The sequence below is a fragment of the Ursus maritimus genome, unplaced genomic scaffold, assembly GCF_017311325.1.
Source record: "Ursus maritimus isolate PB19 unplaced genomic scaffold, ASM1731132v1 scaffold_8, whole genome shotgun sequence".
NCBI lineage: Eukaryota > Metazoa > Chordata > Mammalia > Carnivora > Ursidae > Ursus > Ursus maritimus.
In genome coordinates, this window is record NW_024426996.1 from 70,436,621 (window position 1) to 70,454,367 (window position 17,747).

General features: G+C 40.3%; 1 protein-coding gene across 1 annotated transcript in view; it reads left to right on the top strand.

Moving 5' to 3' along the window:
* The window catches only part of TAPT1 (transmembrane anterior posterior transformation 1), a 55,675-nt gene that overhangs the window by 22,982 nt on the left and 14,946 nt on the right, over positions 1-17,747 (top strand). The window contains exons 3-7 of the mRNA XM_040625203.1: positions 2,039-2,157; positions 13,140-13,302; positions 15,810-15,945; positions 17,271-17,368; positions 17,546-17,615. Of these exons, the coding sequence (XP_040481137.1) occupies positions 2,039-2,157; positions 13,140-13,302; positions 15,810-15,945; positions 17,271-17,368; positions 17,546-17,615 (586 nt within the window). The remainder of the gene's footprint in view (positions 1-2,038; positions 2,158-13,139; positions 13,303-15,809; positions 15,946-17,270; positions 17,369-17,545; positions 17,616-17,747) is intronic.

Consider the following 17,747-nt stretch of genomic DNA (forward strand, 5'->3'; position numbering starts at 1 on the left):
CAGCCCTCATCTTCTCAGATGTCTTTAAGGGTCTCCTCTGGAGCCTTTCTAGATCTCTCCAAGTTGGTTGGGCCATTCTCTCTCTAGGGCTCCCCTATTCCTTGGAAACTTAGTTCTGTCATAGCGGCAGTCTTTGTGTGGGTGTCTCTGTGCTAAAATGTGAATGAGCTTAGTGAGGGCGGAAACCCCATCCTGGTGTCCTGCCTGGCTTTGTGCCTGCTGGGCTGAGCGTGTTACTTGGCCCATATTAGCAGCGTCGTAGATGTTGGATGAATGAGTAATGTGCTCATCCCCGGTGTAAGGTCAGGAGAAAGACAACCACTTACTCTCCTTCCCAGTATGTGATCTCCTGTTGCATACACACCGAGATACCTTCTGGGATGTGCGGGCTTCTAGTAGTTTCTGCCTTTGGAGTGCAGCCAGCAGTCCACCAGGAAACAGAGAAAGCTTTCTTGGTGACAGGAGAGTAATAAATACGGGCCACCAGCTTTCCGTGGACCATGCTGTCTTCTTCAACACTCCTTTGTATGTAGAACAAGGAAACAGATGCAGGACCGTGGCTGTGCTCGCGACGGACGGATGCCTGACTTGTCAGCAGCCTTGGAGGGAAGACTGGAAAGTGTTCCGCAGCACATGACTTGGTACTTTCACGGGTGTTCATGATGAATCTAAATTGTTTTTAAAAAAGACAAAAAAGCTCTTAGGTTCTCTATATTCTGATTGAGAAATCTGGCTCATATATGTACATATTCTTTTGAGACATGCTTGCAAAAAGTTAATAAAATGTGCCCTTTTTTTTTCAAGGTTTGCTAGGGCTTCTGTCACAGTACCACAGACAGGCGGCTTAAACCACAGAAACTTATTCTCTCACAGTTCTGGAGGCTGGGCATCGAGATCAGGGTGTCAGCAGGGTTGATTTCTTCTGAGGCCTCTCTCCTTGGCTTATAGACAGTGTGTTCTCCCTGTGTCTTTGTATCATCTTTCCTCCGTCCCTGTCTGTGTCCAGATTTCCTCATCTAATAAGGACACCGTCACATTGGATTAGGACTCACTCTAATGACTTCATTTTAACTTAAGTTACCTCTTTCAAGAACCTGTATCCAAACATGGTCACGTTCTGAGGTACTGGTGGTTAGGACTTCAACATATGAATTTCGGGCGGACACAGTTCTACCTGTAACATTATGGGTTTTAACTACTTAATAAATTTACGTAGGACAAGTCATTGCCTGAGGTTACATGGAGTGTTATGTGTGAGGGCACAGAGAGCGTACAGTGTTTGGGTATCAGACATACGGGAAGTCACCACTCCTCCAGTAGCTCAGTGTGGTAGCCCGGGTGTGGCCACTTCTCCAGGCCATCAAAAGACTCCACCCTCCTGTGAAATACAGTCCTGCATTTAACGGGGCAGAGGTATAATGTTACAGAAAAATAGGAAGGACTGGGCAAGGGCACAAGAAAGGGGAAGAGGTGCAAACATTAGCAGCTACTCCTCCAGTTAAGAATAATGCCTTCTGAGTATAGCAAATTTGAGTGCACGTGAAATTATGTTAAAATTAGAGATCATTTTACACATTTGTGGAATAAAGACAGTATTTTAACTCAGTATATGTCTCAGTCTTTCCTGTCCTTGAAGCACTCTGATAAATAGGAGGCAGCAAAATCACGAAGAGTAAAGTTAGAGTTGAAGGTTCTATCTGAAAGATTTTCTGTAGTATCTTTGAAGTTTGAAGGAGTCCCTATCAGGTGTTTCAGAGCTGTGGTCCGGGTGGATTATCTCTTGAGTAATTGACTAGGTGGTAAACCAGAGGTTCTGGGAGAAGAACTACAAACTTGCACTTTGAAGAGGATTTTTCTTTAAATGTGGCACATGTACCCAAGTCCAACTACTAACTTCTTATTCACGTAGTTAAGTTACAAGAAACGCATCCCCAACAGTGTTTAGAAATTCCTCTTTTGAAATTTTCATCTACAATTATTTAGAGAATATTTACTTTACATTTTGTTTTTTGTTTTCTTCTCTCCTTTTAAAATCCAGCTCATGGTTTTTGGAATCTTTCTGTGCCTGGATGCATTTCTGTATGTGTTCACCCTGCTTCCTTTAAGAGTTTTCCTGGCACTATTCAGGCTCTTCACTCTGCCTTGCTATGGCTTAAGGTAAGTTTACGATCGTGAGCTATTTCAAATGTTTAAATTATTTTTGCTACTCGTAAAAGTAGTATTTTACTACTTGCAGTTGTTAAAGTAAATAATCACTTGGATAGATTTTGAAGAATAGGGATAATTTATACAGTTTCGTTCATACTTTGGCCCTTAATGCATGAACTAATGCGTATCTTTTTAATGAATATTATATAATGAGTTTATATAATATTTGTACTTTTTCCATGCACACTTTTTTTCCAAATGGTTTTGAACTAGAACTTTGCTTTGGCCAGTACAGTAATATTAATAATGCAGGCGGCCACGTAGAGGAGTGGGAAGGCATGGGGACTGAGAGCCAAGGACCTGGTGGCCACTGTGTTGCTCACCCAGGACCTTTGTGTTCTTGAATCCTTGACCTCCGAGGCATCGTCTGTAGAGTGAGAACTGGGTTCTGGGCTGGGAGTTATCAGAATCTCCTAAGGAGCTCTTACTTCAGGGGCTCTCTCCTTCCTCTCATTTAAGAATCACTGTCTTAGTGGCCTGGTGAGCCTTAGTTACTGATTCCTGAGGAGACTCCCTCCGATTTGTGAAAGAGGAACACTCTCGAAGACCATTGGCCTAGTGGGAAGGCTCAGACAGCCCAGCCCCACATTGATTAGCTGATGAAGTGTGGGCAGCTGCCTAACTTCTCTATTCTCTCAGCCTGCTTCCACATCACAGTAAAAAGGGGATGTTGAGAGCCCAGCATCTTCTACCACAAAGATGGGAGGTGTGAAAAGATTACCCAGCATGGTGCCTGGTTCACAGTAGACCAGAACAAATACTAGTTTCCTTCCTTCCTTCTGTACCAAAACTAGAAACAGGGAGGTGAAAATGTTAAGCTAGGTGAATCTTAATGCTTGATTGGTCTTGAGGTTAGAAGTTTGGGTTTTACGGTTTTCTTTTTTTGCACAGACATGTCAACATGTGTCCACTCTATGGAGTCATTCTCTAGAATATTATACAGTTCTTAGCATAGTTGCCCTACTGACATTTCTCACATGGATCACTTCTCTAGACGCATTTCATTCTGAAAAAGTTTTAAAATGCTGACGTGGACAATAATAAGAAACTTGATTTAACTAGGAAGTAGGTGACTATTCTATGGTATATAAAAATATAATTAATGTAATTATCAATGACTTGACCATGGAAACTGAGGTACAAAATTAATGGTCAATATACAGAATTATGTGTTGAGTTTTTTTTAATGACTGAAGTCTTGGAAAATTCTCTTTTAAAGTAGTAAATAGGCATATACTTAATACCAAGTAAGCACTGAATAACACATACAGTCCCTTTAGAAATAAACCTTAATCAGTTTCAGTAAGGAAGACATCCTTCCAATATAAATTGGAAGAATTTATTGGACATGATGATCATATTGTGAAAAGAGAAAATTCGTTGCCAGTTTACATGGAGTAAAACAATAAGAATTAGGATCACATCACTGTTATATGTGATACTTGACATTCTGTAGCCCTGCCTACCAGAATGAGAGAATTATGTTACATATTTTATTAATTACATGTTAGTCAAGTGGAAGACTCTTTTTAGGAATATAATCATCAGCTTTAAGATAGTCAAGTACATTCTTCATAACTTTGGGAGAATTTTTAATGTTTTATTCTTAGTAGCAGACGTTTTTTAAAAAAGACATTTGTAGCATGGTTGGTACTTTAACATTAGCAAAGCCTCATCTCGTATATTTTTTCTTTTATCACTATTGGGGTCTCGATAAAATTATGGTTATTTTAATTTTCAGAAGATCAGAAAAAGTATCTAATAAAACATCCCCAAATACAAGTCTTCATGTGAACTGCATAGCACGGACGGACAGCATTTGGATAGAGCCGGGTGACGTTCCTGACACAAAATAAGCAGTGCCATGTAGAGGTGTTCCCGTCTACACTATGAGCTAGATGAACTTTTTGGCTGTTCTTGGATCGACAGTGTGCTCCAGCCCGTCTCTGAGTGAATGGCTTTTAATGACATAGTGTGTTCCATATGGCTGTTGGCATGATGAGATAAAACATTATAGGGAAATACATCCTAAAAACTCTCTTCCTTCCAGAGTGTGTCCTTCCCTGGGTATGTTAGCACACGGTGGCTGCTCCCTGAATGAGTGACAGCGGTGATGTGTCAGTGTTCCGAAGGGCCCTTTTAGGCTCTGTTTGAAGACCCATCTGGTTATTGTACAAAGCGTCTGGAACGGTGTCATTTCTAGTGTTCCTTGTCACTTGGGAGAAGCAGGGCACCCAAACAGCATGGGAGAAGTCGTCCAGTGTTTGTTCTGAAAACTGGAAGAGGAGTTGTAGAGAGCTGGCAGGTCTTCAGTCCGCCCCTCCCATTTGCTTTGTTGTGAGGGGTCGATGGTCCCTGGAGCCCACCTTTTCTAGACGTTTTCAGATCTTTTTTAGATATAAAGTAGAGGTGGTTCCTTTTGTGTATGATTTTCAAATACTTTCAGTCTAAATTGAGTAGCATTTCAAAAGAGAATGTGTTCTATTGTCAAGGCTTTAGAGCTAAAATGACACCAGAGGGCAGTGTGTCATCCCACATGCAAGACTCCGGTCCCTTGTTCTATGCAAACTTACTGCTATTTCTGCAATTTGGACCAACCGAAGAATTACGTTTTATGCGGTCACTAATAAATATATGATGTATATATATAAAATGTGAAATGCAGTTAAAATTACGTAATAGAGCTTCAGCAACTTTCAATATTCTGTGCAAGTGTAGACCAGAATACACAGAATATGAAAATACTGCCTTACTGTCTTAGTAAAAGTATGCTTTATCAAAACTGAGTGATTTGTGCTTACAGTAGCATGTGTTGCAGTTCATATTTTCTTAGATCAGTTTAGAAGACGGTGTCTTTTTGAGCATTATTTTTAAAACCACCAACTTTGAAATGATTAAAACTTGAACTATAATGAGAAAAATTATAGTAACAAAGCTATTGTTAATATTATGTCTAAGACCTTTTCAGTATTTTGGGAATATAAAAATACATTTATTTTAACAAAATTACTGTTTAGAAATAGCCAAACTCTGCCTTCTTACACCTTTTCTTTCAACCTTCTCTACTTCCGTTAAAGGTTGATTTGTCTCACCTGCAGCTGTGCTATGTTCCATCTTTTTCAGCAAAAAGTGCTCTTTCCTTCAGTCTGACTTTTAGTCTTTCAAAGGGATAGAAAGAAATTAAAAAGAACAATAAAGAAGTTGATTGTGGGTTTTTTCGAACTGTTCCTGTATCCTTAAATTCCTGTATTTCTTTTTTTCTATAAGAAAGTCACCAACTTCCTACTCTCTTAGTTCTTTTTAATTATTCCCCCCAAAAGGGGGAAGGGATACTGATCAGAGGAATCAAGATGCTGACGTGCGAACCAGGACTTTGCAGTCTCTGGTGCTGTCGGTTTCAGCCCCACTGAAACTGCCAGCCTCCCAGATTTTCCGCTTTAGCATTTATTCTTTGGGCCTATTTCTAAGTATTCTGTAAACTTGCCATGATTTTTGTTTGGGTTTTGGTTTTTGCCACTTTTGACAACTTAATCCACAAGGACCCTGCCTTTCGCTAAAGCTAAGGGGCTGCGCAATACTACACGTCCTTACGAGAACCCAGCCTGCGTTGTGACTCCCCCCGCCCCCGCCCCCGGCAGGCACTTTGCCAGCTTTTGATCCTGTTAAAATATTGTTCATTTGAGAAGTTGGCAGGGTGGTTATCTTGGCTTGGTAGGTGTGTTTGTGTTGCCTACAAAGTATGCACTGCTTCCATAAAAAGTTTAGTAATCTCAGGAAGACTTACTTGAAAACTTTTTGCTAATGAATTAACAGTCTTGAAAAGTCTTCGCTTCCAGATATTTTGTTGGAAACGAAAATAAATAAAGAAGTATATCCAAATTGTTTAAAAGCAGATCCCTGTGTTTCTTCCCTCTTTTGCCTGTAGGGTAGTATCATTTTAGAAAGACATTCGAGAAACTTCTTGAATTCAGATAATTTGTTAATGATGACATGGAAATCAAAATTAAATTTTGATTCATTATATGAGGTACCTGTGTTTCTTGGAAGAATGAAAGTATTTCATTTTTTTTAGAGGAGTAGACTGCTCTGTATTATGTTAAAGAGGTATCAGACGTCCTTTTTCCAAGTTTACTTGTAGAATAAATAAAGTAACTGATTGTGAAAGTGTTTTTTATTTACCTGGCATTGTTGCAAATCCTCTTTTCTGCTCAGACGTGTGACTTCATTTTGTGTTTTAGAATTCTCCGTAACATTTGAGTTAAAAGTTGAGGGAGATTGTAGAGAAAAATGGTTCTCTCTGGTGCCAAGAACGGAGTTATTTTTGAAAACTTTGGTCAAACATTTTAGGTGGTAGTAAGTATAGAGTCGGCTTAGGTAATAAATGCCAGAGTGTCTTTCTTTTACCATCAGAGCAAGTAAATTCTGTGCAAGCAAATTTCTGGATCGCACTTTGGTTTTAGGCAGAAGAACTCTTGAGGCTTTGTGGACTTTTTTGTGTTTTAAGAAGCGATAATGTCTTTTTCCTCTGCGAGTTTACCCCACAGGAAGGCTTTTATCTCTCAGAAGAATGATGAATTTCAAATGCTTGACAGTTTCTTAACCTGTTGGGCTTCTTCTGTGTGCCTTACTTCCTTCAAGATATTTCACCTAGAATTCACTTCACACACACACACACACACACACACACACACACGCGCGATTTTTCTCTTCGCCATAAGCCTCAATTATGCCCTAAATGGTTTAATATTACCCTATAGCACATGCCGGGAGAGCTCTTAGTAGCTTTCTCTGGGGAAACAAGTATGTTTGTGCTTCCTCTTACAGGGTTGATCTGTGTGGCTGATGTGTAGAGAACAATATATTTGTTTTATTAGAGAGTCTTCATAAATCAGGTTTTGTTGTCACCTGTGTCCTCACCATGGCACTCTAAGTAGTGTAGCAACATTACAACCTTCTCTCTTTCTTTCTCTCTCGTGAATCAGACCGAAGGGAGGAGCACTTTCACTTCCTTTATAGAATGGAATGTGGTGTCACAGGGACTCCTTGTGGTGAGTAAACCCTGATTTTTCCTTCTCTACTCTCGGCCAAATTGACATCCGTGCAAACAGATAGTAATTATAATGGAAGCAACAACAACAGCGTAGGCAAGACATAACCATTTGAGGACGGACACATGAGGAGAATGTGGTCTCTATCCTTACGTGGTCCTAAAGTTTTGACCACAGTTTTGCAAGATTTGACAATGATCTTACCTAACATAGGAAAATCACTCAATCAAATGATCTTGAATCACACTTGTTGCTCTAGACCATGATAGCAAGTACTTTTTCCCCAATGCCACAGCAGTCAATTGAGCTTATAATAAGTTCCTTCCGTATAAGCAGTTTTTATTTTGCATTACTCCATAGCTTTATTAAACCAGTTGGGTTTTTTTCTAGTATAGTTTGAAATTATTTTAAAGCCCAAGGAAAAGACTTTAATCATTCAGTTTCAGTACTTAGTAATTATTTTTCTACTGTATGTCAGGGAAACTTAAGATTTAAAGTACCATTTTTTTTTTTAAAGATTTTATTTATTCATTTGACAGAGAGCACAAGCAAGGGCAACAGCAGGTAGAGGGAGGGAGAAGCAGGCTCCCCACTAAGCAGGGAGCCCAATGTGGGGCTTGATCCCCAGGATCCTGGGCTCATGACCCAAGCTGAAAACAGATGCTTAACTGACTGAGCCACCCAGGCATCCCAAAAATACTATTTTCTAATTAAGGAAAATATCTTAATCTCAATACTTTATTTGAGTTTACTTTAAAATTATAAGGGACTTCTTTTTTAAAAATGGGAACCATATTGAATATTTTACCTTTTTTAAAATTTTACATTCTTGCAGGTATACTACAAAATAGCTAAAAGTGTTAAAAGAGGAAGAGAGAAAGAAAGAAAGATTCAGTCTATGTATTTTATAATGAAATATCTCATGTCGATAGTTTGACACGTTTCTATACCAATTTGAAAATCAACCAGGCAGGGATTATCCCATTTTTCTGACTCATCTGTGTTGCCTTTTCTTTTTTCTTGATCTTTCTCTGTGCAGATTAAAGTTTTTACTTTAATCTTAGCGTGTTACCTTCTGCTACCGAGCAGGAGGAAGAAGCCTACGTAGATCATCTTTGCCCACTGCATTGTTCTGTTTCCATGAATGTACGAGCCCTTTGAAACAACAGCAGTGCCTTAATTGACAATTGCACATATCCAGTGGAAGTACTTGAACGAATAGAAGATGAAACTTAGAAATGAGAAAATGTGGTTTCTGTATGAGTGGCTTAACATGAAAATTAAAAAAGTATTTTAAGTTCTGTTGGAATGTCTTGTTTAATGTTACCTTGTCTTGTCATAACTCACAGCCAAACCTGTGAATTAGATTAGGGGGTTTTTCACTTTGTCCAACAGCTTACTCCACTTACTTATGTGTTCATGTGAGATTTTCAGCATTTGCAAAATGAATTGCTAGTAACTACTGTTTAACAGACATTTCTAAGGAAGAGCTTGAACCTGAAAGTATTGTTTGACGGCCAATTCCAAGTTGATTGGCAAGGCTGTGGATAGCTTCTTCTGGAGTTGGAAATGCTTATCAGATAGTCATCTAAAAATACCGTGACAGAGAAGGAGACAAATACCGGGACTCGTTCAAGTTCTTTTAATCTTGTGAACTTATTTTCAGGTCAGGTCTTTTCTTACTTAGAGATGCTGCGAGACATACAGACGTCTTTTAAGGTCCACCTTAGAAATAGTTTTTATTTTTGCAACTTTTTTATTAACAGGGACGTTTATAGGAAGACAAGACTCTGTTTCTTGGGAGTTCTGATACTTTCATTCTTTACTTGAGTAATACTTAATTTTGTAAATCAGAGTCATCTCTGGAGCAACTACATGGGATGTTAGCAAAGGAGATTCTCGCCAGAGCAGGGAGCAGACAGAAGACAGTGGATCCAGTGAAATGTTGTCCTGTTTTTTCTCTTTCTAGAAATAAAGAACAAAAATGATGGGTATATTTGCTTTTTAGCACAAAATTTTTCCAAATGAGCTGTCAGTAAAGTGATAAGTTATATGGTATTAAATTATACTGAAAGAGAAAGGGTACTGAGTTGTTGATTTAAAAGTTCTTTTGAAGAAAAGTCTAGAATGGTAGATGGTAGTAATAAACATGCCTTCTGGAGCCAGATCGCCAAGGTTCAGATCCCCGTTCCTCCACTTCTTGACTTAGTAACTGTCCAGCTTTGGGCACATTCCTGACTGTGCCTTGCCTCATCTGTAAAACTGAGATGGTCTAGATAGTACTGTGCCCATAGGATTACTGTGAAAACTGAAGAGAGTATATTCCAAGTGCCTAGAACAGTGCCTGCCACATAGTAACTGAAAATTGTAGCATAAGGTGTTTGTACAACTTTCCTGTGGTTTTACAACCTGGTTTGATCCTAGGCAAGATTAAGTTAAAGTTGTTTATGCTTGCTTGATTTAAAATTTTTATCATCTTAGTTCAAAATGTGTCATATGTGTCATATTGTGTTATTTTGGGGATATATTCTCCAATGTTTGTTAGCTCTAATTTGCAGCAATGACTTATAATTAATACAACATTCCTTCATAGACACACGCTAACACATTGGGCCTTTGTTGTATATGTTTTATAAAGACACACGATTGGATATGATATATATATATGACATATATATATATATATATATATATTTGTCTCTCTCTCTTTTTTTTTTTTTAATTTGACGGTCCATCACTGGCTCCTTATACCAGGCTACTGTCAACTCTTGACCAGACAGAATGCTAGCCACCTTTTTTTTTTTTTAAGATTTTATTTATTTATTTGACGGAGAGAGAGGCAGCGAGAGAGGGAACACAAGCAGGGGGAGTGGGAGAGGGAGAAGCAGGCTTCCCGCTGAGCAGAGAGCCCAGCAACGTGGGGCTCCATCCCAGAACGCTGGGATCATGACCTGAGCTGAAGGCAGACGCTTAACGAATGAGCCACCAGGTGCCCCAGCCCTTTGTCGCTTAAATAAAATTACTTTGGCTGGCATCACTTAACTAAGTAGATGCCAGTCTAGTACCAAAAGCTCTAAGTATAGTTTTCTTTAATTAGTTATCAAAGTCACCTTGGTAATTAATGCAAATTAATTATTACTGCCCTACTTTTGGTACCTATCCTTTTCTTCAATTCATAAAGCGTGACCTATAGTTCCTAACTACAAAGGCCCATGCCTCTTGGTGATTCGTGGTATTCAGCATATGCTGAGCTGCACCTGCACTTCGGAGGAAGAGGCGGCTGCTATAGTCCGTGCTGATGCCAGCTTGTCCCCTGGCTGTCCCAGGGGACAGAGTCACACACAGGCCAGCAGCCTAGGAGTGTTCAAAATGCCTCCTCTTCTTGTTAGTTGAATGAAAAACATGCTTCGCTCCCACTCTCGACAAATGCTACTACCTCTTCTGTTTTTAATCTTGTAGGGTGGGAGCAGGGAATTGCCTTGATGATGGAATAGCCCTTGGCAGAGATCTGTGTTCTGGGCTGGGTGTTTGGGAGATGGAAGGTGAAGATCCATCTGGTTCCGTGAGGAGAAATGGGCCAGCATCCACTTGGTAGAGAGGAACAGCACTGGAGAAGAGTCAGGGGGACAAGCAAATAGTGCTAGAGATTGATCAACTTTGTCCTTGATGCAATTTTGTCCAAAACTTCAGCTGGTAAGAATAGTTTCACTTCGTTTATCAGTTTCCAGTGCTGGTCTCAAAACATAAGGTCTGACATAGACAAATTCTGACCTGTCTCCCCCTTTAGACTCACTGGTTCAGCCCAGTGTCTTCCCATCTACTTCTAAACCTTTGTGGACTTAGTTCTCTCAGAATTTACCTCCTGTCAGGATTTTTGCAGTATCCCGTATTCTTTCTGTGAACAGATCAATTTCACATCTGCCTCAAAACCATGTGCGGTGTGGAAAACAAGAATGAGGTTCTGCCTCATCTGCTCGTAGAGCTGGTGTTGGAAGCCTCGTTTGTAAAATAATGCTTCACTGTTTTTGTAAAACAGTGTTTCAGGTAAAAGTTTGCAAGACCTACAGATTCCTTGTTGAACCCTGCACGCTCTCTTGAAGAAAAGAGCCCCTGATCTGAATATGGACAATGGTTAGGGGATAGTGAAGATGTGAAGACCTCAGACTGTTGAAGGCCAGCTGGAAGATGAAGTCATCCCTTAGGTGGTTGCTAGAACATTGTCACGATGGCGGGAATGAAGAGATTCAGCAACTCCTGAAGAAAGTGCTGGGGTCTTTGTATTGATTACACTGTACAGTACATAAAAGCTTCCCAAACGGGAGATGGAGCATTTCTTGTCTTGAGGAATTTGCCTGCAGTAGACCTAAAGCAAGCTGCTTTCCGTTCTAGCCACAGGAGTTTCATAGCCACTGAAAGAAATCGTAAATTTCTTCTCTCTGTATTTTTTGCTGTGTCTTAGTCAGATGTTTCCATGCACAAGTTAGATTTTGCTCTTCATAGTCCGACCTTGAAGCGTAAGGGAGGAAACTTCTCCTTTTTTCCCATCTAGATTCTTCTGCTGGTCCAATAATTAGATTGTCATAAAACAGATTAACAGGACAAAAATATAATTCCGTACATACAGGAACTCATAAAAGTATGCAACTCAAAGAAGTGACCAGGCAGGACACTTTTATACCTTTAATACAAACAATAAATTTGCGAAGAATTAACAAGACAAAGAAATTTGGGCTTGGGATAGCAAATTAAGAAGTAACAAGGGTTGTTTATACAGCCTTCTCAGCCCTGAATTTCTTCTCTCTGGTGTTAAGGGTGCCTTCTAAAGGCCCAAGGGAGGGTATCATTCCCTGGGGAATTTATCTCCCACTTTCATGGGGACAAAGGAGGTCAGTGTCCTTCTTGCACCAGCTGTTTCTTACATAACTTTAATTCAAACTAAGATGCCGCAGTAGCATATTTTGAGGTAGATTGCCTTGAACCCCATCCTGAAATAAGCAATGATTCTGCTAGTAGTAATTAGGAAGAAACTAGTTTCAGCTCTTGTCAAGCCAGTAAGAGAAAGACAGGAGGGGAGAATGCCACAGAAAATAGAAATAACTTAAATATATGAGAAATGCCACTTTCCTAAAGGGCAGAATGAAGTGAAACTATGCTAGATGCCGTTTTTCCACAGTGGGATTGGCAGAGACCCAGCAGCCGATCGCAACCTGGACTGCGGCACCTGCACCTTCGTGCGGAGCTGCTGGTGGATGCGAACAAGGGCGCAGCCATCAGAGAGGGCAGTTCACTTCTGCTGAGGGAACATACCCTCCAGTTGTGACATTTGTCCTGCAGATGCATTTTCATATGTGAGACATGACATGCCCAGGGCGTCATGGTGGGTAGTTGCAGAAGACCGACCATGTGCCAGGGCGTTCCGTAAATGACGGCACATCCGCGCAGTGGACCACGACGCCGTCCTAGATATAGGAAGTCCTTGTGAAGCGACATGGAGAAACCTGCTCTGCTGGTAAATAAAAAGTGCCAGGCGCCACCGTGTGTGGGAAGGGCCGATCCAGAGGCCTGCAGTGCGTCAAGAGGAGTTGAAAGGCTTAGGTCAGAATCCTGGAAATCCATTGCTTCAAAGCACATTATCGGAGACGCCCGCCCTCTTTGTTCACTTGTTAAGAGGTCCCACTTCTAACAGTAATTCTGGTTTCACATCTTTATTTTTTGTTGGGCAGAAAACGTCACACAGTTGAGTAGTCATTGTAACTTGTTAGTTCTTAAAAGAGCGACTTAGTTCTCGTTATCATCTCTGTATGCCAGTGTATGTCCAGGAAAGATGATTTCAAGAGCACGTAAAGTAAAACTCATGTTTTTATTACTTGTCATGTATTTCAGGGACAGGCGCTTGCTTCAGCCTGCTCAGGTGTGTGACATTCTGAAGGGCATCCTTTTGGTCATCTGCTACTTCATGATGCACTACGTCGACTACTCCATGATGTACCACCTGATAAGGGGGCAGTCCGTCATCAAGCTCTACATCATCTACAACATGCTTGAGGTGAGTGAAGGCCTCCTGCACCTGGCCTCCCGGCCTGCAGGCTTAGTCGGGGTGCGGACTTGGAGCCCAGTGGCACGGAACGCTCACCTGACGGCTCTGGTGTCGGCACTGCTGGCCTTGGTTCATACAGTCGCTTGGAGACCCCGGTAAAATGCAGATTCTGATTAAGTAGTTCTGGGCTGAGACTGGAGAATCTCGTCCTCATGAGATGGTGCCCGCTGCTGGTCCTTGGTGCCCAGGGCATGACACGTCCTCCAGTCGGAGAGAAGGGTACCTGCTGCCCAGAGACTTTTTTGTCAGTACCCCCTCGAGAATGTAAATTGTCAGATGGTACGGAAATCTGTCTGCAAATTCTTTGGAAACCCATGTATACCTCTTACTAAACTAAAAATGATGAAAAATTGTTAGGATCTTATGTATATTTGCTATAATAGATTGACATTTAAAGTGCTTTGGCATTTTTACATAGAACAAGTAAACGTAAGTTTCCCAATTTCTCCAAGTACTTAATATTTTTTTAAAAAGATTTTATTTATTTATTTGAGAGAGACAGAGAGAGCATGAGTGGGGAGAAGATGGGGAAGCAGGCTCCCCGCCGAGCAGGGAGCCCGACATGGGGCTCAATCCCAGGACCCTGGGGATCAGGACCTGAGCCAAAGGCAAACACTTAACCGATTGAGCCACCCAGGCAGCCCAATATTTTTAATGCAATATATTTCACTTCAAAGCAGTCAACATGTGGGAATCCGCTTTCATACAAAAAATAAGTAGCTACACAAAGCAAAAAAAACATGCTTTGCTCTATAGGCAGAATTTTAATCAGTTCTTAAAATAGTAAGTTACTCTAGGTTCTGTGATAAAACTTTTGAGATTCAAGTGCATTTTCCTGTATTACTTTTTAGGGACACAAATAAGGTCTACTTATCTTTTAACTTAGCTGGGAAAGGATTTTTCCTAATGAGTGGGCAGATGGAGGGGTGTAGGGGGCTGCTGGCCTTTCTGCTCTGAGGCTGCATTGCTATGGTAGATGAGGCCTTTCCATCTCTTCACAGAAGCCATGGGGCTCTGGCCGTCCTGGTTACTCCTAACTTCATTGACCAACGTGATTTAAAGCCTCACCCCAGCTTCCTGATTTGTGCTCACTGCCTGTGCTCTTGCTCTGCCCCACCAAGTAGGATGCAGACAGCGTGGGTGAAGTTTTCGAGGCAGAGTAGCCATCCTCTCACAGAGAGAAAAGCCTGGGCTCCTCTCGTTCCTTCTGTGGCCTACCAGTCTCCTTCACTGCCTTCCCTCTTAGGGGATTCCCTACCTCCACACTTCGTGCGTGCGCCCCCTCGTTTACAAAGCCCTTGACTGGGCGGCCTCAACAGTGGTATGAAGAGAATAGGCTTCAAGGAAAAGGGTCCAGGAATTGCTGATCAGAATGGCTGAAATGTGTATTCACTTTACAGACTATACTTGTTGATGTGGTTTCAGCATAGTGGACAAGAGTCCTGACTCTCGGCTAGAGATAAACCGTCTCTGACCGAACCCCACTCTTCCACTTGCTGCCTTGCTGCTCTGGATGTGGCTGCTAGTTGCTGAGTGTCTCTGAGTCTTACTGTCTCCTCTGTGAATGCAGGTGCTAGGGGAATTACGAGCAGTGTAGAGACAAGGCTTAGCACGGTGCCAGACATGTGTTGAGTGCTCCCTAAACAGTGGGTCGCTATTATGCCTGCATTTGGCAGGTATTTAATTGACAATTACTGTATGCCAAGCACCGCCTTAGACCCTGAAGATCCAGAGGTGAGCAAAGCCTGTTCTTAAGGAGCTTATGTTCTGCAGGTGGAAAAGAGACTATAAACCAGGAGGTATTTGGAAGTGATAAATACCAGGGTGATGGATTAGAGACTGTGGGAGCCAGAGATTGGTGGTCTGGGTATGGATGTAACATTCTAGCCGACACCTGAATAATATATGCCTTCCTTTTTTTTTATGTGTTGTTTTTTATTCATCATACTCTATTTATGGAGATTGATACTTGAAAATGTCTTTAGGAAGTAAATCTGCCTATTACATACTTTGTGATGAATCCAAAACAAATTAAAGCTACCGTTGTCTACAAATACTAGGTGCAAATACAGTGGGTCGAATGATATATTTGTCCTGAAGGACTTAAGTTCAAATTCTGAATCTGTATTTAAAGAATTAAAATCAGAGAGACTATGATTTTGATGTGCCTCTCCCTTTTATTTTTGCCACTATGTAAGACTCTCCTTGTTATAAATATATAGTTAATTAGGCAAAGTCTAATTCAGATAATACAAGATTTTGAGCACTCACTGCGTGTCAGAGAAAAAGAGATCCCTGCTCTTTTGTGGCTTGCCTTCTAGTGGGATTTTAAAAAGTCAGAGCTCCAGTATTTTTGAATTGCATATGAGTTTTAGTAACATATTCAGGTGGACTACTAAGAAACACTTTTCAGAAAAAAAAAAGAAAAACATCTTTCCAATAATTTTTCTCCTTAGGTAGCAGATCGTCTGTTTTCATCATTTGGACAAGATATACTAGACGCTCTCTATTGGACAGCAACAGAACCTAAAGAAAGAAAAAGAGCCCATATCGGAGTGATCCCTCACTTTTTCATGGCTGTTCTCTATGTCTGTATCCTTTATAATTACTGGAAAGTTCAAGTCCGTGCATATTCTGCATTATTGTATTTGGTTAGCCGTTTCTCAGATTTAAAAGTATACGTGTGTGTGTATGTGTGTGTGTGCGCGTGTGTGTGTCCTGAAGATTAACGTGAGATGTCTGCTTTCTTTTAATAAATTGGTTATGCTAGTAATTGTAAATTAAAGAGCCTCATGTAGGTTTGCTCCCTTTAACTGGTAGAAAACAGTTCTAGTCTCAGTGTGACTGAGTATATGGAAGAACTTGAGAATGCGAGGTTCGTATTTATACGTACTTTATAGAGATCCACACAACTTTCATACCTATACTGAAATTGTTTGGAAGTTATCTTTAAGCCTGTGAATTTTTTATTAAAACCTAGGACTTAAAATGTATACAGTTCATCTAGAGGTAAAATTTGAAATTGATTGGGGAGGAATTTTGGAAGTTTTATCCCCTCTGCTCCCCACACCCCTTAAAGCTTTTCTTTTGAAGAGTTAAAGGCTTTACCGTATAAACTGTGCGTGTATGTACCCATCCGTATATTTGTACACACACGTATAGCTGCACTTAAGTTCCATATGGGGTCCAGACTCATTTACAGGAATGTGTACTGTCTCTGAAAGTATCGTACTTGAAAACATTGGATTAATACTTGGAAAGTTAAGGGGCCAAGTGGGAAGATTCTATAAGCGTAAAAGTTTGTTCCAAGTATGTGGAGTAAAGCAGTTACTATTCTCATTTAAATAAACTATTCCATGTATAATATGAATATAATTCTGCAACTTGTGAATATCTTTAAAAATGACATGTAAAGAAGAATCTCAATTATCAGACATTTCTTGTCATCTTACATCCCCACCCCCCACCCCCTGCAGAACTATAGAAGCCAGTTGCTTCCAGACTTTTACTTTGTGTTCTTTTCTGTTTTAGAATGCAAATTAGCTAAGCCTCTTTTTTCAGTATTTACCATAGTTTATTTCACTTATTTAACAAAGTTTTTTGAGGACCTGTTTCCCAGGTCTTGTGCCAAATGCCAGAAGTCCAGAAATAACAAGACAACCATCTTCCAGGACTCACAGTCTAAGTGAATGGATGCCCAGAGGCTCATCTCTACTATTGTTTTGTATGGGTCCTGTACATATTACCTGTCAAATTTGTATCAACTATAGCTAATAAGATAGTAAAACACTAACGCAAGACTGGATTTAGAAAGCATAATCATCCCCCCCATTATTCACTTTCAAAATTGTATAGTTTTATCTACTAATATAACATGAAAACAGACAAGCTTTTTCCTTGACATCACTCACTGCTAGTTTTGCATGCAATTCTCATCATGGTTCAAGCAACAACTCTCAACGTGGCTTTTAACTCGCACAACAAGTCACTTCTTACTATCATGATGTCTAATAATGTAAGTATGAGATTTTACTTTATATTTTTGTGGTTATATGTGCACTTTAATGGCAATATTCTGGATGGAGTAAAATCATTTTAAATATTATTTACTGCCCAGGAAGTTTTATATGTAGCTTGTCCATTTTTTAAACTGTTATAATGATAAAGGTGATATTTTTGTTTACTATTCCAGTTTGTTGAAATTAAAGGAAGTGTTTTCAAGAAGTTTGAAAAGAACAATCTTTTTCAAATGTCAAATAGCGGTACGTACACTTAGCTTCGACGTGCAGCTTTATGCAGTATGATTTTGCAATTCATTCTGAAATTCTGTGTCACATTTCCTCTGGGCTACTGCTGCTCTGATTTAGCTGTGCTTTCTCCTACTCCCTCAACAT